General features: G+C 47.9%; 15 protein-coding genes across 15 annotated transcripts; 10 read left to right on the forward strand and 5 right to left on the reverse strand.

Annotated features, from left to right (window-relative positions):
* Position 1: 1 nt before the first annotated feature.
* GL50803_0061646 (uncharacterized protein) lies at positions 2 to 199 on the forward strand (the record flags this gene model as incomplete). Its single annotated transcript, XM_038046292.1, has 1 exon — positions 2 to 199. One exon carries the CDS (start codon positions 2 to 4, stop codon positions 197 to 199), a length of 198 nt encoding a protein of 65 aa, XP_037901608.1.
* A 16-nt stretch (positions 200 to 215) lies between these two features.
* On the reverse strand, positions 216 to 821 carry GL50803_007524 (uncharacterized protein; the record flags this gene model as incomplete). The annotated part of the gene is made up of 1 exon (XM_038046332.1): positions 216 to 821. One exon carries the CDS (start codon positions 819 to 821, stop codon positions 216 to 218), a length of 606 nt encoding a protein of 201 aa, XP_037901609.1.
* A 164-nt stretch (positions 822 to 985) lies between these two features.
* GL50803_0087149 (putative Spindle pole protein) lies at positions 986 to 2,782 on the forward strand (the record flags this gene model as incomplete). The annotated part of the gene is made up of 1 exon (XM_001706344.1): positions 986 to 2,782. The coding sequence occupies one exon, from the start codon at positions 986 to 988 to the stop codon at positions 2,780 to 2,782; it is 1,797 nt and encodes a 598-aa protein (XP_001706396.1).
* Positions 2,783 to 2,917: 135 nt separating this feature from the next.
* Positions 2,918 to 4,150, forward strand: GL50803_007522 (Eukaryotic initiation factor 5C; the record flags this gene model as incomplete). The annotated part of the gene is made up of 1 exon (XM_001706342.1): positions 2,918 to 4,150. The coding sequence occupies one exon, from the start codon at positions 2,918 to 2,920 to the stop codon at positions 4,148 to 4,150; it is 1,233 nt and encodes a 410-aa protein (XP_001706394.1).
* A 98-nt stretch (positions 4,151 to 4,248) lies between these two features.
* GL50803_007521 (uncharacterized protein) lies at positions 4,249 to 4,683 on the forward strand (the record flags this gene model as incomplete). Its single annotated transcript, XM_038046331.1, has 1 exon — positions 4,249 to 4,683. One exon carries the CDS (start codon positions 4,249 to 4,251, stop codon positions 4,681 to 4,683), a length of 435 nt encoding a protein of 144 aa, XP_037901610.1.
* Positions 4,684 to 4,714: 31 nt separating this feature from the next.
* GL50803_007520 (uncharacterized protein) lies at positions 4,715 to 6,163 on the reverse strand (the record flags this gene model as incomplete). Its single annotated transcript, XM_001706341.1, has 1 exon — positions 4,715 to 6,163. The coding sequence occupies one exon, from the start codon at positions 6,161 to 6,163 to the stop codon at positions 4,715 to 4,717; it is 1,449 nt and encodes a 482-aa protein (XP_001706393.1).
* A 301-nt stretch (positions 6,164 to 6,464) lies between these two features.
* On the forward strand, positions 6,465 to 6,833 carry GL50803_0028232 (Aminoacyl-tRNA hydrolase; the record flags this gene model as incomplete). The annotated part of the gene is made up of 1 exon (XM_001706339.1): positions 6,465 to 6,833. One exon carries the CDS (start codon positions 6,465 to 6,467, stop codon positions 6,831 to 6,833), a length of 369 nt encoding a protein of 122 aa, XP_001706391.1.
* A 17-nt stretch (positions 6,834 to 6,850) lies between these two features.
* On the forward strand, positions 6,851 to 8,674 carry GL50803_007517 (mRNA cleavage and polyadenylation factor CLP1 P-loop domain-containing protein; the record flags this gene model as incomplete). Its single annotated transcript, XM_038046330.1, has 1 exon — positions 6,851 to 8,674. One exon carries the CDS (start codon positions 6,851 to 6,853, stop codon positions 8,672 to 8,674), a length of 1,824 nt encoding a protein of 607 aa, XP_037901611.1.
* A 27-nt stretch (positions 8,675 to 8,701) lies between these two features.
* On the forward strand, positions 8,702 to 11,200 carry GL50803_0014471 (uncharacterized protein; the record flags this gene model as incomplete). Its single annotated transcript, XM_001706338.1, has 1 exon — positions 8,702 to 11,200. The coding sequence occupies one exon, from the start codon at positions 8,702 to 8,704 to the stop codon at positions 11,198 to 11,200; it is 2,499 nt and encodes an 832-aa protein (XP_001706390.1).
* Positions 11,201 to 11,232: 32 nt separating this feature from the next.
* Positions 11,233 to 13,272, reverse strand: GL50803_007514 (Kinase, NEK; the record flags this gene model as incomplete). The annotated part of the gene is made up of 1 exon (XM_001706337.1): positions 11,233 to 13,272. The coding sequence occupies one exon, from the start codon at positions 13,270 to 13,272 to the stop codon at positions 11,233 to 11,235; it is 2,040 nt and encodes a 679-aa protein (XP_001706389.1).
* A 179-nt stretch (positions 13,273 to 13,451) lies between these two features.
* Positions 13,452 to 13,901, forward strand: GL50803_007513 (uncharacterized protein; the record flags this gene model as incomplete). The annotated part of the gene is made up of 1 exon (XM_001706336.1): positions 13,452 to 13,901. One exon carries the CDS (start codon positions 13,452 to 13,454, stop codon positions 13,899 to 13,901), a length of 450 nt encoding a protein of 149 aa, XP_001706388.1.
* Positions 13,902 to 13,931: 30 nt separating this feature from the next.
* GL50803_007512 (Protein tyrosine phosphatase-like protein) lies at positions 13,932 to 14,528 on the reverse strand (the record flags this gene model as incomplete). The annotated part of the gene is made up of 1 exon (XM_001706335.1): positions 13,932 to 14,528. The coding sequence occupies one exon, from the start codon at positions 14,526 to 14,528 to the stop codon at positions 13,932 to 13,934; it is 597 nt and encodes a 198-aa protein (XP_001706387.1).
* A 34-nt stretch (positions 14,529 to 14,562) lies between these two features.
* On the forward strand, positions 14,563 to 15,147 carry GL50803_007511 (HAM1 protein; the record flags this gene model as incomplete). Its single annotated transcript, XM_001706334.2, has 1 exon — positions 14,563 to 15,147. One exon carries the CDS (start codon positions 14,563 to 14,565, stop codon positions 15,145 to 15,147), a length of 585 nt encoding a protein of 194 aa, XP_001706386.2.
* Positions 15,148 to 15,347: 200 nt separating this feature from the next.
* GL50803_0014469 (R-SNARE 3) lies at positions 15,348 to 16,067 on the forward strand (the record flags this gene model as incomplete). The annotated part of the gene is made up of 1 exon (XM_001706333.1): positions 15,348 to 16,067. One exon carries the CDS (start codon positions 15,348 to 15,350, stop codon positions 16,065 to 16,067), a length of 720 nt encoding a protein of 239 aa, XP_001706385.1.
* Positions 16,064 to 21,928, reverse strand: GL50803_00113625 (uncharacterized protein; the record flags this gene model as incomplete). Its single annotated transcript, XM_001706332.1, has 1 exon — positions 16,064 to 21,928. The coding sequence occupies one exon, from the start codon at positions 21,926 to 21,928 to the stop codon at positions 16,064 to 16,066; it is 5,865 nt and encodes a 1,954-aa protein (XP_001706384.1).
* Between the last annotated feature and the right edge of the window lie 421 nt (positions 21,929 to 22,349).

Raw genomic sequence — 22,349 nt, forward strand, 5'->3', positions numbered from 1 at the left:
GATGATTTATAGACTCGGAGATCTCCTCTTAGCCTCAACACTTTTCATCAACGCAGGTGCAATACTAAACTTCGCGGTGGAAAAACAGGATGGGTTAACAGCCAAGGCAAAGCTCTTTGAGTGCATCCGTGCCCTTCAGGTGTTTCGCTTTGTGATTTGTCTCTGGAATATTCTCATGCTCATCATGCTTATCATCTAAGGTCCCATGTGTTCTTTTATAGAGTAAATACCCACCCTATGAGTGTGTCATCATTTTCAAAGATGGGTATTAGGATGTCGTTGTTGGCCCTAAGGAGTCGTACAGTGTCGGAGGAATCAATGAACTTATCCATGCCAGACAGTGACAGTAGGTTTCGTAGGTCTGCCGTGGTAAGAACTCGGTGAGCGTAGTGGCTTCTGAGAAACTGACCTATCTGCCCTAGCTGGTCGCGAAATATACGTACAAACACCCATTCGGTATCAGGGTCTTCTACAATATTATCTGGGACAGATTTCTTCCACCACAACAGTTTCTGTAGAAACGTTCTATCATCATTGATTCCAAACCGTGAGTACGGCGTCACGACCCCCTTAGCACAGAGCTTTCGCATTGCAACGGCAATATTCCGCGGACAAGTCTTGAAGAGTTCAACTAGCTCGCGGCCTCGCATGATCATGGCAGAACTATAATTGGCATATCGAGGAATTTGCTGAACATAGAATTCTAAGCGAACATCCCAGTCACAAGGATCAATATCTCGTTGGTCCTTGAATGGCTCCCTGATAAAGAGCTTGAACTCGGGCCTGCTCCACTCCGAGATGTCATTCAAAAAGCCAGCCATTTTTGACGGCCTATTCCCTCTTCGTCTACTAACGTTCGCAGGGTCCGCACCAGTGGATGTTGCCAAGGGAAAGAAAATTGACGTCTCCACTTCAGAAGCCATACACTAATCTAACTAAAGATTTCGGCAAAATTTACCTAGTATTCTGCTTCTAAAAACGCAGCATGGCTAGTGAGGATCCGGTTAAGGACTATCTTACCAAGATATCGGCCTTGCAAGCCAACATTGGAACGCTTCAGGCGCAGCTACGGCAGAGCACCGACCAAATAGAGCGCCTTCATCGTCTACAGAGTGCCATAGTAGGAATGTATCTGGAATTCAAAGATCGATCGCATGAGGATGCCTCGACACGCCGCAATATTGACGAGGAGAAGGCCGAGCTTTTGGGGGAATCTCCTCTCGTGATTCTTGATAAACTGCGGGCTTCCCTCCGCGTCCTGTTGGCCTTCAAAGAGGATTTCGAGTGCGAGCTCAAGGCAGCTATTTCACGACAAATTTCAGAAAAGGACGCTACAGCGAAGGATCTGTCTGCTCGACTGGTGGCTGCGCAAGAGAAGATTCGAGATCTTACTAGTCAGTTAAACAACATCCGCAAATATCAAGAGGACTCTATGGATAGGGAGAGGAGCATCAAGAAGCGAGCAGATGAGCGAAATTCTCAAATGGAAACAGAAATAGCACAGCTCAAGGCTAAGCTCGATGAAAAGAATACCCAGATCCAAGGGATGAAGGATCTCGTTGCAGAGAGAGATGATCTGTTACGGAACAGGGATACTCGTCTCTCCCGAATCTCTCAATTGGAGTCTCAATTGCAGCTCAACCGCCTCCAGTCTCAGTTCGACCTATCAAAAGTCCAAACGGCAAGCCGCCAGAAGATCATTCAATTGGAAAAAGAAGCTCTTAAGTTCAACCGTTTAGAAGCAGAAAATGCAGAGCTTCGCGAGCGTGTTCGGACGATGTCCACTCAGTTGGGATCTTACCAGACAAACATGCAGGTCAAAAAGACCAATTTACTGGAGCAGGAACTTGCACGCTGCAAGCAAGAGCTAGAGGGTTATAAGAGCAAGTTGGCTCTGAAAGAAGAGAGACTTCGGACAACGGAAGCAAATCTGGCTCAATCAAAGCTGCAAGTGGCCAACTTACATCAAAAGATATCAGCCCTGGCCGGGGATACAACTACTTCACAGCCCATTCAAGGAAAATCAACCCCCAAGGGGAACACTTCTTCCCCGGTACGTGGAAGTATGAGCGCACGCGCTGCAAAGCAAACGCGCATCTCTCCAGGTATCGACACAACGGGTGATCCCCATGATGTAGAGACATCAATAGCAGAGGCTTCACAGCAACACATCATTTCCAGTTACAAGGATAAGCTCAAGGAAAAGGACTTAGAGATAGAGGAATTAGCAAAGAGAGTTCGGAGACTATTGACACTGCAGCACAGATCTGCACTGTCTCAGCGTGCCTGGGAAGAGGAGAGGACCAGACTAGAGAAGCAAATAAGTGGGCTACGAGATGATGTGACTCAACTGCGCAAGATTATAGGCAATAAGGCCATGGGGCAGCTTACCCTCTCAGAAGATAGACAAGATGCTAAAGACGATGCCGCACGAGACATCCAAAACCTTCGGGCCTTTGCCATAACCACGAGTCATGCTTTCAATCAGTTGCAGTCTGGCGACAAAGGTGTTTCGAATAACTTCAAACGCCTAAATATTCAGCAGCTTGATCCGGTCATTGATCCACGGGGGTCCAGGCCCTTGACAAGCAGACCAATCTCCAGCGGAGGGGCCGGTAGCAAGAGTATGGTAACTGAATATGGGGCCTCATCCCCCAACCGAGCCCGGCCAGTAAGTGCTGCTCAATCAAACAAAACAGGCCGCGGGGCCGGGTACGGTCGTGGGACAATGCTTGGGCGGACGGCTCGCATGGGGACTACGTATAATTTTGGGCTAGACTAGGCGAGACATAGTTATGGCTGGACGATGAAGAGAATGCGCAAATGGCCGTGATGTAGCGCAGGGTGAGTCAATGGGAAGGAAAAACAAATCAATTTCAAAAACATTTGACTTCTTAATTTGTGCTAAAGAAGTGTTATGTCGAAGCCTCTCCCTGGTGCACTTGCAGATACAAAGATTCGTACGCGAAAGCGCAACATAGTGGTCCAAAAGGATCCAGAGTCTTTTCTTGAGGCCTTGGAGCACCTGTTTGTGGGCGACAGTCTAGAGGAGGTCTTTAAGAATTTGGATTCAGCCACGGACATAGATTATAAGACCTACCACGAGTTCTTCTTTGACAGATTTATTTCCGGGTCTATTGGAGTTTGCTTTGGTCGCGTTGACAAGAGGAAGACCCCTCGATCCCCGTCAATATTTGCTGATAGTCTCAGCAAGGTGGATGCGTGGATCTCTATACTAGAGCGGTTTATGAGGAAGCGGCCTTACATGCGTATAGGGATAGGCGAGGTGATCGGGAGGGCCATGCTCACGATTGATAACATCCCTCAATATCTTGACCATGTTATGTCCATATGCTCTCATCTGGCCAATCTGGACATACTTAAATATGAAAAGACCACCGAGTTCTTCCTCCTCAAGTTACTAAGAATCAACCACCTCGTTGTCTCTGGAGAGGCTCTCAGCATCCTGTCAAAGTTTACAAACTTATATGCTACCTTGTCCAGTCAGCAGAAGGCGTGGGAGTACCTCATTGCAGGCGAAGTCGTTGATAAGCTCTTTGACTTCTGCCCGGAGCACTGCAGCGATGTCTTGAAGCTTCTAGAAGACTCGTATGGTATGCAATGGTTTGTCGAGCTTTATCGCACCAATCAGACGAAGAACAATATAACGACGTGGGAGCAGAAGATCATTCAGTTTATGCAGAAAGACCCAGAGGGGGAAGAAGAGACCCTCGAGGCTCTTCGCGAGGACGCGCTCAGACAGGTGAAGCAGTGCAAGGAGGAGTGCGGCATGTCTGCCGAAGAGTCAGTCATGTTCATGTGGCGCTGTATTGTTTCTCTTTCTAAGACAATGTCAAAGGACATTGTTGGGGCATTGAAAAAGTGGGGGCCGTGCTTGTATACTTTAGTAGGAGATGACTTAGTCATGCAAGGCAAGCTCCTATCCACTGTCCAGACCACATGTTATAACAATCCCAACATCATTAACAGCTTTAAGCCTATTGTCGTGCAGCTTTATGATCTAGAAATCTTGGAGGCCGACGTTATCATCGCATGGGCCAACGGGAATAGTGGCCCTGGCAGGTCTCTGTTTGGAGAACAGCTAGCTGAGTTCGTCACCTGGCTTGAGGCCGACGATGGAGAGGACTAGCGAGACGTGGCCCTGCAATCGATTGGCCTTGATTTTGCGTTGCACATATGTTAGTACTCTGGGGTAAATTTTTGTGGCTTTTTAGAGAACACTGTACAATGAATCGAGGAGGCACTCAGACCCTCGTGATATCGCGGTCTCAATCTCCACAGGATCTAGGGTCTGCTGCTGACGAATATCTGGCCCCGTCACCAACCCACCACCTGAACGCTCTGCAAAACCACACGATGTCAACCCATTCCACATTTACTGCAGAACCATCAGAGACATCATCCCGTTTTCCCGGACAGCCGAGTACACTAACAAAGGATGAAGAGCTGGGAGAACCCGAGGCAACGCCCACGGCAACAGAGATCAGTACAGTGGATACGGGATTGACGACAACCTCTGCACACGTCATTCAAGAGTTACTGCAGCGGATAGCCATCTTGGAGAATGAGGTTCTAACCCCTGAGACTTTATCTAAACTAATAGATAATAAGGATACCGTGCTATCTCTCATACGTAGAACAAGGCTAACAGGCACAATGTAAACTCAGATTCTTCTAGGACACATGCACGGTCCTAGTCGTAATATGATGAACTGCGGCGCTGGACGCGGTCCTGCGCAAGGGCAGCTGAAAGACGATCTTCTGGGAGCTTTCCATTCGTGACCATATCGATAAGACGAGAGTTCTCATAATCTGCCTTGGGCGAAGAAAGGGTAGGCGAAAGCGTGGTTTTAATCGCCTGTGGCTCAAACTTGCTATGCTCAACGTGGCCTCGGAGAGATTGTTGCGAGACATGTGGAGGTGGCCTAGCTGCATTCATAGAGGCACCTCTACTGGAAGAGCGATCCTCTATTACGTCCTCGGTCAAGGCAATCAGATTCTTCTCTAACTCCGTCAGACGACTTGTGGCCTCGTCACGCTCCATGCGGAACATCGTAACAGCTCCTTGTAACTCAGAAATCTGGTCGTCCTTCACCGAAATGGTGGCCTGAATGGAGGTGTTCTCTGCTTCAAGGGCCTCTACCTTACGCAGAAGGACATTAACTTCACCCTGGCTCTGTCGTAGTTTATCGCTTAAGGCAGATAGCTCTGCTTTAAGTCCTGAGTTTTCCGTCTCAAGGCTCTTCATTAGAGGCTTCAAGTGATTAAGCTCCCTAACGGTCACATCAGTATCTGTACGGAGCGTATTCAGTTGCTCACGCAAGCGCTCGGTCTCGTTTCTATGCTCGTTGTCGTGGAGCCGAGCCGTATCACGCTCCTTGAGAAGCCTGTCTTTGACCATGTTCGCAGTGTCTCTGAAGGCGTCTGTAACTATTTTGATATCTCCCAGACAAACGTTCAGCTCATAAACCTTCCCATGAATGCCATGAATACACGCCTGTATGTTCTGCGGTATGTTGGGCGCAGGCATCTCAAGCTGACGAGCGAGAGAGATCAGCCCGCCGCTGGAGATTGATGCAGGGGCATAGGCGGGAAGTATATCTTTACAAAGCTCCCGAACAGCGACCACAAAGTCATCGAGGACTGATAGAGAGTATGTTTTTAAAACATCCAGACCAGTGCGAGCTGCAGTAAGATCTTCTTCGGTGCCAATAAGCTTTTCGTTGAGGGCGTTAAATTGACTTGTTACAGAGTCACGATCTGCCTGGGCCATCTGGAGCCGCAGTTTGAGGTCACCCAGCTCCTTAGAGATTACGCTTGACAGCTCATCTGTCAGGGAGTTGCTTCTTTTTTCTGTCTCGGCCAGCTGTTCACGCAGGCTAGAGGACTCCACCTTCGCAAGCTGCTCGCGTTCGAGAAGTGATGCAATCTGCTCTCTGAGGGTCCTATTTTCAATCTCCAGTGTTCGAACCAATATATTCTCTGGATCTCCAACAGAAATCACAGACCCACTTTGCTGTCCCGAAACGGCGGAGTGTGGCCTGTAGGCATGTGCTGTATGCTCAGTTGGAGAGCTAATGGTAGATTGGCGGAAAGAGCCGTCTATGGACCGCGGCTTATATGAAATAGCCACCGGTTTCATGGCGGTAGTTTTTTAGTAGGCAAGATAGGGCTTTACCCAACTATCTGGCTGGTTAACACATTGAGTGCCATAGGGGCTTGCGCAAGCTGTCCCGCAGTCTGCTAGAATGTTATAGAAAAGTGTGTTCGCCTCAAACATGATAGGTCAGAAAAACCTTTTGATGAGGGTCGACATTAGAGATAATTAGTAGCATCGTATATGTAGCACGGCCTCGCAGCGCTGGTTGTACTATTCCTTCTTGCAGGCTCAGTGTGAGAGCAAAACCCAGCACGTGGGATAAATAATTTCAGTGTATCTGCCTATGTCTAAAACGCCAATCATAACGCAGTACATTGTTCTTCGTAATGATCTCCCTTGGGGCCTTGGTGCCCTTGCAGCTCAGGTGGCACATGCATCGGTGGCGGCCATCCATGCGTTTCGCGAGCATCCAGATGTCAGGGTCTACTTATCTGATATATCAAACATGCGTAAAGTCGTCTTGTCTGCCGATGAGCAGCAGATAATCCAGCTTCGCGATGACCTATGTGCTGCCAAGATTGACCACTTCGCTTGGATAGAGCAGCCAGAAAATTTGCTAAGTGCTATTGGTCTTAGACCATGTCCCAAGGAATTGGTTCGGCCATATTTGAAGCACTTATCTCTTCTGAAAGAGCTCCCTCGGAGTAAATAAAATTTGCACGATAGAGGATGAAAATACTGCCCCATGACGACCTCTTCTCCGTAGTTACCTTGTACCGCGATGAAGTGTGTGCTGTAACAGGCAGCGCCGTCATTTATCTTCTGCGCGGAAAAGCACTCATTAACGGTGCCCCAATAATAGCTCCAAGAACTTTGCTCTGTTCGCAGATATATGGCCATGTGACTATAGTTTCTTCTCTACCTGCAGCATACTATGGGCATGTGCGTGAAGCTGAGAAGGAGTTGAACAAGTTGCATAGGCTCCTAGGAGAACACCCCGCTCTGCTTATCGAACGCTTCGCTGAAAGGTGTATTGGTCTCACCGAAGACTCTCCCGTAGCTGCAATTTTTGTCTGTGTACCTCTCCAAGCTGAACTCTCAATCGTCTATCGGACAGCAGCGAAACTGGACGGCTTTAATCTGTACGGAGTTTCTCTAGATGAAATCTCTCATAGTAAGAAGGCATTTGGCACTCTTTCGTCTTCGGTCAAGGTTGCGTTGGAGTGGCACGTTGCATGTAAGTCGATATCTGCGCCTAAAAGTATACTAGTTGTTGGGCCCCAAGGAGTAGGAAAGTCTGTCTTTTCACGGCTGCTTGCAAACTTTAAAACGGGGTACCATCGGTATGTTGTATTTGTTGACGCTGACTGCCGTAATGGGGAGTCTATCTGTCCGTCTGTGCTTCGTGCATCTGTTTTGCAGAGTGGGCAAAGAAGCGGTAGCGATTTCCCACTTATGGGGTCTGTGTTTACCTACTGTGCCCCTTATGGTTATACGAGCGTGTCGTCGGATCCCGATAGCTTTGTAGAGTTGGTGCAGGCTCTTCTTCGCATATGTACCGCACATCTATATACATTGGAGGCCTCCAACGAGGACGTGCCCACCATCATCTGCATGCCTGTCTGGTTCCAAGGAACCATGGATACCATTATTGAGCGCTGTGTCATGCAGCTAGGCTGCGATGGCATTGTTGAAATGTGCACAGATACCTCCATCCAAATCCTTGCCCCCACAGACTGCACGTTATTCTTGACATCCTGGGAAGACACCAAAAGAAGGTCACGGGAGAATGCCCTCACCTTTCCAGGACTTTACCATTACGTTGTCCAGGGTCTCCAGGGCTTGCCGGGCATGGATCACTTCCGTACTTTGCGCTTTCTGCAGTCAATCATAGACTTTAAGAAGATTGGTATTACTCCCTCTGGATCCGGAGCCCTCTGCTGCAGGATGACCGGCCGTGATCTACTATGTTCCGCGCCCTTTGTTGAACTTGTTTCCCAGGCACGTCCCTTGCAATATCTGCGAATCGTAGACCTTGCAACATTAAGAGCTAACGAACCACACTATTCAACAAGCGAACTTTTATACAAGACAACCTATCCAGTGATGGAGCTCTCTGTACATTTGTCGGATGATGGTGTGCCAGGCACTATATTTCTATCTCAGTCACTGCACAACATAGTGAACAAGTTGCCAGAATCCCGAGTTAGTTGGGCGCTGCGGACTATTTTTTCTGCTATGCCCGTTTATTTGTATTCTACTAAGGTTCCAGTCACAAGCGTTGGTAGTGTTAACATTTTAAGGTTTGTCGGGATTGGATTATTAAGAAACTTCAACGGACTGAATCCGTGCATAGTGTCCACCCTCTCTTCTGCAGACATGGGTGCGGTTTCTGCCATGTGTCTACCATATGGCAGCTCCTTCATCTTCAGTCCAAAGCTTTTGAGGGGTAATCTGGAAGGGTTCACTACAAATCAATCCATGTCTAAGGTAGTAGGACATGAAACTTATGGGGGAAAGGGCCCCAACTTGCTGGCAACAGAGCGGTGCTGATAAGCTTTACAGTAGTTGAATAATTATATGCCATCGCACAGGACGCTTCCTGGCTCGCTTCTCGAAGCCAATACACGAGCAACTGGGGTTATAAAGGACCAACGAGCACTACCTGCTTACTCTACTGGTCACAAAGAGGACCCTTTAAACCATCCAAATCAACTGCTTATCTCTTCCATGTGCATTCCTCAAGTTAACACACTGAATGAGGCGCTCACTTCAACAATGCCTGCCAACCTAATTTTGCGCATACGAAGCTCTGTAGGGCTGATCCCTACTCTGTACAACGAGTACAAGACAGAGTTCGACGCCTTCGCTCAGACACTAGTGGCCAACCTGGAACGAATACCCACACTTCCTGTTTATTGTAAGGTTGCTGGGTCTTTCAAGAAGCGAGGAATAGTGAAGGTCCTTCAACGGTTGATTGTTGATGGGTACATAGAGCCTATTTCTATCACTAGAGAACAAATAAAAACGTGGCCAGTCGCTCATAGTAACGTTTACTCTGCGCTACCAGATATTTTAAACAGGCTCTTGCGTCCGGGTCTTCTATCGAGAGCAACGACCCAGTCCCTGAGTGAGGTAGAAGGAGAGGAAATCATGAAACGCTCCATTGCACTTACTTGCTACCAGCTCAAGCAGGTTACTAATAAGAAGGAGGCACCAGCAAATATCATCGTAGAGAAGCAAAGCATATCCACTACATCCAATACAAATCCGGTAACACAAAAAACCTTGGAGCTAGAAGAAATAGAGCACCATTTCATGGACTTGGACAATGAGCATGCAGGCTACAGTGCAATCCCAATGGACATGTGCCCATTTGACGATAGTGTTGCCTCTAGTGACGAGTCAAACACTGCAGAGCCTCCACTAAAGGCATACTCCAACATTGAGCACTTTTACAGCGATGTCTTTGGCCCACTAGAGAAGCACCCAAGCTCAGAAGGCCAACAAAAAAAGATCTGCACAAGAGACGAGGCGTCGTCCCACACAGAGGTCTCCACCCCGCTACTATCCATTTCAAGTAGCGTATCAGAGGAAACAATAGCGGCATACGTAATTCCTGTTTTTAAGAATTGTCCATATTTCAGGAGGTATCCTTCTGTAAAGTTCTACAGAGAGTTTATCAGAGAGCTATATGCATCACTATGCAAAGCACGGCAACGGAAGTGTCCATCTGTTGTAGCTGTCCCTCCTGAAGTACTAGAAAAACTTGTGGCATCTTACAATTGCAAGAATAAGGAGAAGTTAATCGGAAAGAAAAAGAAGATAACCAAAATTGCAGATGTGAGATTGGCGCTGGAAGGATACATTGGTAGAGGAAAGAAGGGAAACGCATTCTATAATATTCAGCCAGAGATAAAGGTTAATGAACGATGCTACATATATAGAAGCGAGCTTCTTCAGATGGTGAGCACATACCAGACTGCCCCTCCATTGATGGGTATGCTTGGTCATTACTGTGGAGCCCAAACCATGACTGCATACATGCAACGTATCTCTACTGTGTTTGAGTTGCCCAGAGAAGAAGTTATTATTTTGGGGATAGAATCATTTAGTTGTCCCCGCACAGCACAGGACGATGAAAATTGGGCGGGGTTTTGCTGTATTCACGTCCAAAAAGTAAGTGACGAGGCCACGGCAACCATCCCATACCTACCGATAGGAGTTTCACGTGTGGGATCCTTCATAGTGACAAGTGACCAGGCTGCCAATATAACACTAGAAGAAATCTATCCTGGCACGGCTGTACGTTCTCCTGTGGCGCGATATGATGCATCCCTTGGCGGGATGCAGCTAACGCTCCTACAATCAACAGTGGTTAACGTGAGACAAAACTCGCTGGTTATAGTCGGCATGGATATACGTGACTCCATCACAGATGCACCCTCTTCAAGGCGACACAATCTTCTTAACGTGCCCCGGGACGGGGAAATCCTCTGTCACAGCGCCAACATTTTTATGCGGAGCAGATGGGACGTATTCATGGCCTCCAACTCTGAAGATGGCATCATGTTACCCCAGCGTCTATGTGCAAAGTCAGTCTGCGATGTTCAGACGAATAAGAATGTGTATATGACCGACTACTTGTATAACAAAAGACTACGGAAAACAAAATTGTTTAGAACGCTAGATTGCACGGTACATGAACTTCTTGGACAGAAGTTCCAGCTCATGCAGCTTGAGTCTGCGCGCGAAGCTCTCTGTAAGGCCAAAATACAGGACGCTAATGAAGTAGTGGTGTGCGAAAATAGCCTCTTTATATTATCCGCCCTCATGATACACCCTGCATTGATCTGTCTTTTAGAAGCGGACGATCGACGAAATGTGCAGACAATCTACGGCCTTGCATCTGATAGTTCAATATACACTAATCCAAAGAAGCTAGAAATAGAAGTCAGAAATATCTTCAAACGCTATGAGGCCGAGCAAGAGAACTTGCCACCTGGGTCAGCTCAGGCTCTAGCCTATGACGCCATAAGGACATACTTTCTGGACCTCATGATACTGTATGCTCTATAATCAAAGACTAAACTAACCAACTCTTTAACCCTCTACAAGGGTGTGTGAGAGTCTCCATTAAGGAACTCTTCTTGTGATATAGATGCAATAGATGAGTAAGAATAGTCATAGGAGTACGAGCTATCCTGTGACTGGTGTCCGGATTCCTCTCCTTTGTCTTTGGTTGCCTTAACTAAGTTAGCCAGGTATCTGGAGTTATCATCAAGCACCTTATCAAGCCCAGAGTTAGCTATTGGCTCACTAAGATTCACATCATCCTGGCTGCTGAATGGGTTAAGGTCTTTACTACCTATGTACATTTCTCCCACAAGATTGGACGAATTATGCCCATGATCCTGATTGGTGGTGGCAGCACTCATAGTGCGGGGCTGAACAAAAGTGTTATTAGCAAATATATCCTCAGGAAACAAATTTATGATAGCTTCCTGCTGTGTTGCCAGTGCCAGATCTCGTGCAGAGGTGTTTCCATGTATTACAACGTTCCACTCTGCGTCTCTCAGTACCCTGATCAGCTCTATATCCTTATTTGCTATGGCATACGCAAGTGCAGTCTTCCCCTGCGAATCAACCATTCTAGCCTCCTCTCTTACAAGCAGCCGCACGCACTTGAGAGAGCCGCCGAGAACAGCGTACATCAGGGCCGTCCTCCCTTGCACGTCCTGCTTGCGCTTTTGCTGAGAAATAAACTGTTCCACCACATAGCTGAAACCAGATTCAGCGGCCCCCATCAGAATAGTTTTCCCCTCTGCATTGTCTCCACACTGGAAGCTCATCAATAAATCTGTGACTGATCGCTGCATTTCATAGAGGCGGTCCTCATAACGTTGCGATTGTGAGCTGATAAGGTCGGTTAGTTGCATATTCTCTTTCTGGAGTATCTCTAGTTCCTTGCTCTTCTCTAGCACGCTCCGATTTAGTTCTGTGAATCTGGACGCGAGTACATCCTGTGATAGCCGTTGCTGTCCCTTCATCTTCCACGCTATGGGTGTACCGCGTAGTGGCCGCTGTATGGTCGACAAATGGGTGGGTGTTACGGCGTCGCTGTTGCTATGTGCATTCATGTAACTTGCAGATAAATTGGTGAATAGCTCTGACGATCTCTGTGCAAGCATAGTTTTCAAGTGTGCCTCAGATTGCTTCAGTAATTGGAGCTCTCGAGTTCTCAGTTCAAGGAGCCTCTGCATTTGTTCCGGACTATAGCCCTTTGCAGTAGTGTCATAGTCTTGCAGATTAGCAGTGAGCTTGGGATGGTTAAGGAGGGTCGATACCGAGCTTCTAGCAGATGGATCTGGCTTCAGCATAGCACAGATGAATGCTGACAACTCATCCGAATAGTAGATTGGTAGGCTCTGTATGCATGCATTCATGATGGCATCCTTTATCTGCTGCCTGTCGTAGCCAGAGAAGGGCCGTTGCTTAGCACACAACTCATAAAGAACGATCCCCAGCTCCCACACATCACTCTTCTCGCTGTATGCATTATGAAACACGACCTCAGGAGCCATGTATAGGCTTAGCGTACCCTGTGACGCAACAACGTTTCCGCGAAAATGACAAACCCCGAACAGTGCCAGTTTATACTCACGCTCTCCGACTACTATAATGGAGGACGGGCGAATGTTGCGGTGCAAGATGCCGGAAGGAGAGCCGGGGTCTGGCTTGCAGAGGAGGTGACAGTAAGAAAGACCAAGGAGTATATGGGCAGCAATACACCATATAGTTTCTTCTGGAATGAAACTATTATTGTTTCGAGAGAACCGTACAAGATCTCCGGCGGTGGTGAAGCTGCCAGTCTCTGAAATTATATAGTAAGTCTCACGGTCTTTATCGTCAAGGAAGTCCACAACGGAAGCTACGTGAGGATGCACGAGGTCCATGATATTGCTAACGTCAGCTTCAATGGCTCTGCGCTCACGTGGAGAGAACCGAGTATATAAAATCTCCTGACACAAGAACTCCGTGCGCGTGTCAGCGTGTGCCACTACTGAAACAGTTCCACGATGGTCACGCCACAAAACACGCACAGTGGCATAGGAGTGTGCAAGTGGCTCGTTCTTGGGCGAATGCCGCATGTTGAGTAAAGCAAAAAACGAGACCTCTAAGTTACTTAAATTTTCACTGGAACTTCACCAGAACATCACTGGAACAATGGTTTAATTCTCCCCCGCCAGCGGAGAGGGTTGCTAGTTAGTTAGTCTGCAGATAAAGGACCTCAACAACTGCCAGGCATCGGAGCATAAAAAGAAAAAGCATGCGCGGTGAGGTTCGGGCTGCAGGTGTGATCCCTTATACAGTTAGCAACGGGGTCACTTACTTCCTTATGGTTAAAACAAACAGTAAAGGGTTTGGGGATTTTGGCGGAAAGATAGAGCATAATGAACTTCCTCACGAGATTGCTGCGCGAGAAGCCGAAGAGGAGTCCAATGGAATTTTTCGTATGAGTGATGTTCTGGCCAAGATTGGGACAAACTATATCTATATTCCAGCGGCTAAGTATGCCCTTTTCTTCTACCCTCTTTCCGAACTACCGGACCCACTGTCGTTTGGAACACGAGAGCTACATACGGGCTACCCTCTAGAGGTTGTTTGCTGTAATAGTGCAAACGGTTTTAATTTACAGCTGCACCCTCGGTTGGTCACTGCACGAAAATTAATACTGCAAGAGCTCAGGAAACGGGCTAGATGTGAGAGGATGTGGTAAAGAAAAACAGAGCCAAACATGGAGATTGTTTCACTGCTTTGCGGTGGAAGCGCGCTTCCTCTGCTTTACCATGTGCAGAAATAGGATCGGAAACCCTGGGACGTAGAGAAGCAAAACGATGGAGTATCCCAACCAGAAAACATCGTATGGTTGGTAGACCATCCGAGCAAGGTAGATGATAGGAACCTCCCCAGCAAGAACACCCACAGGATACAGTAAATGAAACGCGTTATAGCGCAACCACTTCAGCCACTTGGGTGGCTTGTTCTTCTTGAGGTAGTAGGAGTAGCGGATGATCTCTGCAAAGGCCCAGGATGAGTACATTAGTATAAAACATGAGTGTGCCCAGGAATATGACCTCGCAGCAATTGTGGTCCGAGAATCATGCACTGCGAACCATACGACAACAAGGCGGGAGAGGATCTGGAGAGTCGTCGTTAAAAGTCCTCCCCGGGTAAGCCCCAAAGCCACGTGCACAATGTCCAAAACCATCATGCTCTGAGCCATGCAGATGTAAAGGTCTAGGCTATCTGGCTTTGGTAGTGCCCACGCGCCTAGAAGTAGAAGACCCAGTGACCACAACGCTAGCTGGATAGCATTGTAAATGGAGAGGTACACTAGTGTCATCGCTGTCTTCTTAAAAACCGATTATCTACAGTGGATGGCGCCTCTTCCTCTCTGCTTTGTCACGAGCAGCAAGAAAAAACTAGCTGAATTCTTGCATGCAGTAGGAGACAACACCATTGCCCACGTGAGCATGGATCTCCCGGAGCTGCAGGGAGACCCCGAAACTGTCGCCCGTGAAAAGGCACGCGCTGCCTCGCGGATCTATGGAGGTCCCGTGCTTGTTGAAGACGTCAGTCTCTGCTTCAACGCTTACAAAGGCCTGCCAGGTGTATATGTGAAATCCTTTTTAACAGCTGTGGGGCCATCTGGTCTCTGTAATATGCTCTTGCCCTACGAGGACAAGAGTGCCTATGCGCTTTGCATTTATGCATTCTGCGACGTGACTGTAGACGATAAACCGGCACTATTTACGGGACGTGCAGACGGAAGAATTGTCCCTCCCAGAGGGCCGCAAACCTTTGGCTGGGATTGCATATTTGAGCCACTGGAGGGCGGCGGTAAGACGTACGCTGAAATGGAAATGGTAGAAAAGAGCGCAATTTCGCACAGAGGCAAGGCTCTAGAGAAGGTTAAAGCGTTTTTGACTAACTCGGGGGTCAAAGTACCTTGTGTAAAATAGACACACAAGCAAGGGAGAAGAGCTAATATAATAAAAAGATGCTATACAAAGTGTCTGACACCGGATGCACCCCTTCAAACTACGCCGTTCACAGAGAGGGAGTTAGAGTCGTGCACCCAAGCAGCAGACATCTAGTAAAAAATTATAAAAAATGTTTGTCATAATTTCACATTAGTGTGGCAAAACCCAAAAGAGAAATTATGAGTGCCGGGAACATTTATGCGCTCTACGCCTATCGCCAACGCGATTACCGCCTTTTGGGGTCTGCAATCTACGTAGATGCAAAACGCCAGGAGGTTTCTCTGTCAGTGTCCAAGCTTGTCGACTCCTTCAGAGAGAAAAATACAGCATTAACTGTGGCAAACTCCCGACTTTGTATTAAAACGAAGGACGGCTTTTCTCTCCACCTTCTTTATCGCGAATTCGCGGTCGTCGGGGTCCCGCTGGGAATAGTCTTCATCGCAGCTGCAAGAGAAACACACAGAACGACACTCGTCAACAGCTTTCTCAACGACATCACTTCCGACCTAGATGGCAACATGACAGCAATAAAACTGGCAGATTCACGTGATGAGCCGGACACACTTTCCCGCGCACTTTTGTCAGCCAGCCAACTTCCTTTAAAGAAGTACGACCAGGTAGCAGGAGATATGCTTGGTCAAATTCAGAGTGACATGGCTTCTATTCGCGACAATGCGGCACGGAACATAGACAAGCTCAGGGTCAACACGGACACGCTCAACACCATAGAGCAGAACGCAGGACAGCTTGCCACCAGTGCAGACGCCTTTAAGTCGGAAGCAAAACGCGTGGAGAAGGCAGCAAAGTGCCGCAAGATTAAGATGTACGCGATCATAGCCGCGATTATACTGGTCATTCTCCTCATAATCATCGTTCCCATCGCGATCAAGTTTTCTTAATGGTTCGACGGGTTAAGGCCCCCTGAAAGAAGATTCTGTTGTACAGAGATATTAAGTGAACTGTATGAATGTTGGCCGATACTGTTCTTTACTGACTCTGGGAGAACTGGAGAGATGTTGGGGAGCTGATGAAGTTGATGTGCTTCTGAAGGGATGACGGCACATGATGACGGCAGATAGGGCCCTGGTTGCACCATGGGCAACACGGGACCTTGTACAACGGGCGGAGGATAAGGCAATGGGAGCCCACCCTGACCTGCTTGAGGCGGCAGGCGTGGGCTCAGTCCCGGCGGGACAGCTGGAGTCACAGGGAGCTCGGAAGGAGTAGGAGGAAATATACCGGGTGGTGGCCTGCTGGAGGCCTGCGACGTCTTGAGAGGAGGGAAGGACGGAAGAGCTGGTGCGACCGGAGGCGGAATGGCACCGGGAGCCGCAGGCATGGTCGTAGGCGGACGCACATGGCCTTGATGTACTGGTTTTGGTGCTGAAAGAATCTTCTGGACCCGCTTGGCCTTCTCGTCCCGCCAAAACGATAGTACAGTCTGCGTTTCAATACTAACCTTCAGGACACTCTTGGTGTAAGTGCTTCTTGCCGGGAAACCTGAGGAAGGATGGTACATATATTGATGGGATAGATTAGAGTGTTGCTCATGGTTTGATGATCCAAGAGAGTTAGACGCCGCTGCTCGATAGTCTTGATTGAAATGGCTCTGCAGAAATATCGAGCGATAGCTTCGAATCGCTTTATCTAGACTATCCTTATCAATGATTTCGTTTGCCTTCTGGAGCAGCGTAGCTGGAATATTGAGACTATCGACAGACATGATATTGGGCTCAAACTTAGCCTTTGGTAGACGAAGGTTGCTAATTGTGCTTATCTCCCGAGTGCCGTAGGTCAGCTTTATGTCTGTGTGGGCTGTTATCTCCGTCGAGACATTCTCATCTCTGGCCTGACGATCTCCCAGGGTGTTGAGAAATAGGTGGTAGGGTGTACAGTGAGCCCACTCCACAGAATAGTCTATCTTAGTATTATCGAATGAGTTCATCATAGGAACAGTAGAGTATGCACTCTGGCTGCACAGAGCGCTGATGACCAAGATGGCCATGATCTCGCATGCCCCGGGTCTGCAATCAAAGACAGAAAAGATAGTACGGGTTATTATGTATCCGCTAGCTATGAACGACTCCTTGGCAAAGAGATATGTCTCTATGTCTATCTCTGAAAGAGCCAGAAAGATTACCTCTCCTCGTGTCAGATAACGCGAACAAAATTCATTATGACTCATCAAATCTGTTGCGGTGCCGACTGAAGAATGCAGGTAGCGCATCTGATGTGGCTTAACCATCCGCGGGCGCATGTTGATAGGGAGAATAGCAGATGGCCTGTTTTGGCTGTCAGCCTGAATGTAGCTTTTCCGAGGCATGACAGGCCCGAAGAGGTATTCTTTTGGTTCAATAATATAATAAGTAGAGGGGTCAAGACCCTGTAGCTTGAGCTTCTCAGAGATCGTCCGGGATTTGGCAGACGATTCGCTGCATCCGCGAGGGGCGTCGCCCGGGTTATCATATCGAAGAAGAAAGTGATCGTGCGCCATGAAGGCATCGAACTGCGATGTTATAAGAGCTATATTGGAGTGATTGAATGCGTCGATGATATTTCGCCCTGCCTGGCCTGGAGTTGTGCGCTTGCTCTGACGAACGTTAGTCTGGTCCCGATAGAAGGGGTCGTTCGCCAGAAGATACCGATTCTGCTCTACAAGGATGTTCAGCTTCTGCTGCGTAAGGGTCAGAAGCGTGTCACAGATCTTAAAGAACATGTCCCGGCTGTAATCTCGTAACGTATACAGGACGATCTTTCTATCTGTTGTGCACAAACGTATCCGTAGATCTTTGTACTCAGCTTTCGAAAGCTTTGCAATCTGATACTCAGACGCCATGATAGTGACAGGATTGATATTAGCGCACTTGCTAGCTATCTTCTTGAGCTTCTGAGTAGCCTTGTAGTATGGAGCATCTGTGTCTGCAACACTCGGCAAATATCGAAGAGAAAGCCAAAGGTGGGTTGTACACATTTCGTATGGAACAAGATGCTCCTGCAGCGAAAACTGTTTGAACGAGCCGTAAAACATGTACAAATTCTTATCTCGATAATGCATTTCCTGCTCCGTGCATGCTATTAAGTAAGATGCCTGGCGATACGCCTCGAAAATCTTCTTCCGGTGAGGCTGGGGAGCAGAGGAGATGAAGAGTCCATAAGCGGCAGAGGGGAGCCAAATAGAAGATCTAATTGCGTCTGGATCCAGCCCCTCCTTATCGGTGTAGGAGTGCGTTGATTTCAAGAAGTGTATTAGACCATTGGCCATGCGGTCTGCTTCCCCCACATCTCCTTGCATAGCCTTATCTGCATATCTGAAGTCAGGGTGAACCAAGTACTCCGGATAGCCTATACACACCTCGAAGGAGATTTCAGAACGCCGATCTGTGAGGAGTTTCAGCAAGGACGCAACAAACGGAGACTTCAGACCATAAGCCATAATTGTATGAGGAAGAATAGATGCCAGAAGAGAGCACAAGAGAGACGACATAGGTGCGACCTGCAGACAAAACGAAATATTAGAGAATACATGCACATTGTTGAAGCCCACCCTGTCCGACCTTAGGGTCGTGTATGTGACGTGTCCCAGTGCTCGTGCATTGAAAAACGTATCCCAGGACGTTGACTGATGCATTAGGCTGCGGTACTTCTGTATGGTGTAGTCTACAATAGCACCTGTTGCGCAGACTGTTTCCTTTAGCTCTATGTCAGCAGACGTTACATCGGACCCCGTGTCCAGGAATGATGAAGTAAAGGAGCGCAAGAAGGGCCGAAGCTGGGTAGAGTCTTTGAAGATATTAATTAGCATTTGGAGCATTGTTGCCTGGGCTCCTCCTATTTGGGCATATATAGAGTTCTCATACTGTGTTTGTTGTTCGGTCGAGAACATGCTGACTCCCTTTGCCATTATAGTGGATAGCCACTGTACGAAGGCTTGATATACTAACAAGGATGTTGGGGGAGCCTCTTTAGACGTTGTTGCTGCAAGACGCTTTGAATCGTGCAAGAATTTGTTGGTCACAAAGATTTCTTCGAGCCACGGGCATATGAGAACGAGCGCTTCGTAATGCGCACCGGCATCCATTGTGAGTGTATTTGCAATCACCGGCTTAAGCTGAGAAAGAAACTTTGCCTTCCGCTGGACTTCATCTTCTATTGCATCCAGTGGATCATCTGCCAAAGCCCGCTTGAGGGGTGGCTCATCTGCCGCCAGATCACCAAGCTTATTCACAAGGCTTGGTTGGGGGGCATCATGCATATCTGTGTCAGGATCTTCTTTAGTCCTTTCCTCACCCCCTTGGTCTGGCAACTTTGACTCTTGGCGTGCTCGATCAGACCCCTCTGCGTCACCTGCTTCGGTAGGAGCAGGTTCTGCTTCATCGCCCGAGGGCCTTGTATCCATAGAATCACCTTGGCGAGCGTACTTAACGAAGTCGTCGTTAAATAATGACATCATGAACGAATTGTTATAGGCAATGGCAGACATGATGCTGAGGACAGAAAGGCCAACCAGGTGCACCGTGAGAACTGCTCCACAGCTCAGTCTGCTGGTTGCAACGACCTCGACAGATGTCTTAGATATGCAGAACAGCTTATAAATTAAGTCCATGACTCGATAAACAAGTGATTCCTTGCCAATAGAAGAAAGCTTTCCATCGGCCACTTCGGAGCCACCACAAAATTTGAACAAACGCAGGAAGATAAACTCTAATGTCAGTGGGGTTTTAGATTGCTCAAGGGGGCCAACGACTGCAGCCTTATCGACCAAGTACCAGAGGGCTGATGCACCAAACCGACCGGACGCCTCGTCAGAGAAGAAACACCTTGATGCATGATTAGAGTTCGCCTGCATCGTTTCTATCATTACGCCAGTGTTTGTTCCGGGATCTACATCTACCGATAATCTAGAGGTGTACCTTGCTGCCGGCGAAGAAGCCAAGTCACTAACCAACTGTGCATGTTCCCTGCCTGCATCGTGCTGCGCAAAGTAGATAAAAGGCTGTTCATTATCAACCTCGGCATTCAAGAAAGCAAGGGTCTTAAACTCGTTCTGCAAATACAAAGACATGCATATACCATCCATGATGCTTTGCCGCTGACCCGGACTTTCAAAAAAACAGTTAGCTGACGAAGAAGAGCCAGGCTTCTCCTTGCCATCAGCAGGAGGAGTATATAAAAATAACGGTAGTCTCCGTCGAAGCTCATTCTGGGCTCCATACTGATCACCATAGAGGAGGGGGTTTCTCATAAAGACATCTACGTCGATGAGTTGATCGAGGGTACGTAGCCCTAGAAATCTTGCTATTTGCAAGGTGTGAATGTAGCGCCGAAGCTCACAGTCCTGTATGTGAAGAGCCGCAAACTGTCTGAACTCCAAGCGAGTTGAGAAAGCACGAAGAAGCCAGCTATGGTTTGCCTCGAACTTGTTAATAAGAATATCTGTGGGGTTATACAGCTCTATCTTCAAGGGTAATGCGAACTCCTTTTCTCTGCCTTGGCGGCGAATAGTCTCCTCGTCTGTAGCTAGTGTCAGCTCATCAATAGCAAAGTCTGTCCGATGCAAACTGAACTGAAACACGAAGCGCTTCCTCTTTTCCCGCTCAAGTAGGCGTACAACATATGCCTGCAGAGTGCGAACCTTCAGCTGCATAGACAGCTTCGTTTCTTTTCCATAGAAGATGCGCATAAACATCAATGGGTACTCTGCTTTGTTGACATACTCCACAGTGAAGTCTCTCCTAAGAGGCCAGCTTCCGTGGACAAACCGTTTTCCATCACCCTCCCCAGAATTATGCGGAATATCTCTGAGTTCCACCCCGCGGGGATACACACAGACATCTGGAGTTATAAGCCCGAGGTCCACGGCATTCTCAGCTAATATGAAATTCTTAAACAAAGTACTGTAGTTGTCTGGCAACTCCCTCATGACGTTATCATAAACGCTCTGCGGGACAGTCTTAAAACCTTGACTGAGGGCCTGGCACTCCGGAGGAGGTGGCGCACGCAAGTACTCCATAACTGCTGCGATTATATCTGGCGTAGCACGCTCTGGCCACTGCTCCATGTTCTCTAAACTGAGCAAAGGACGGGATGACTGCGAAGCTGGTTTCGAAGGTCCACTAAGCTCAATGGGTCCGGCCATTGGAAGGGTATTTGGCAGAAGATCAGCTGAATGTGTTTCCAGCTGCCCACGCCCCTTGATAGCCTGGACTTCGCGCCAGATGTGCATCGAGTATGCATCCATCATTTCCGAGTACTGTTGCAATGTGGCTAGAGGAGGCAGCTGCTGCAAAAACGCTTGTTCCTGTGCTTCAGTAGTCAGGGTATCTAAAACCTGTGCTCCCATGATCCCCGTATCAGAGAAGATATAATTGAAGTGTCTTATGATGGTTTCCAAGGGCTCGTGTGCAGGGCGGTGCATGAACCGGTGAATCGCCTCCCAGGACCCGATACCATTGATTTCTATCGCTTCGAGCAGCCCCAGATCATCCGAAATTGTCCAGCCATCCGGCCATGCTACCATGTTAAAAGCTGTCCGAGGATACATCAAGTGGCTGCTATTGTGTGTTTTATATTCTGCCTGAGACAGATAACAATTGAGACAGAGACTGAAGTCTTTGCAGACGTGACAATGCATGCGTATGCAAGACGAATCCAGCTTGAATTCGCAGTAACTGCAGAGCTCCTCTACTGTATTAGCATGCGACTCCTTGGCTTCCTGGACGTGCTTCTCGCTGGGTGCAGCGAGAGAGCCATCACCGTTCATGAACTATTTTTTGAAATACCGAAACCGCCCGTAGCCGTAACGGGAAGACATAGCCATAATAAATGCTGAACCTATATCTCATCAGGCACGACAGAACCGTGTAGATTTTGCTTTCAATTGGGTCGTAGTAAAATATCACCACAGGGCTCACATCTAAGCAACCAAGTGAAGTTGTGCGTTATGCAATTAAAGATCTGCTACTGATAAGCGGAGACGCAAGCCTGCTTCTTTACAAGACCGCAGCCAAAGTTCTTTACAAATTCTCCTAGTATGGTAGAGCTGTAAATTAAAAATAAAGTTTTTTAAAATGTTGTAAGGAAAATGCGATAAAACACTTCCACAACTACTTCAACGATGTCATAAAAAGAAAAAATCACTCTTTTACTTTGAAGGTAAAGCATCTAAAGGAGTACCTCGACAC

Source organism: Giardia intestinalis, chromosome 1 (assembly GCF_000002435.2).
Source record: "Giardia intestinalis strain WB C6 chromosome 1, whole genome shotgun sequence".
In the NCBI taxonomy this organism is placed as follows: domain Eukaryota; phylum Fornicata; order Diplomonadida; family Hexamitidae; genus Giardia; species Giardia duodenalis.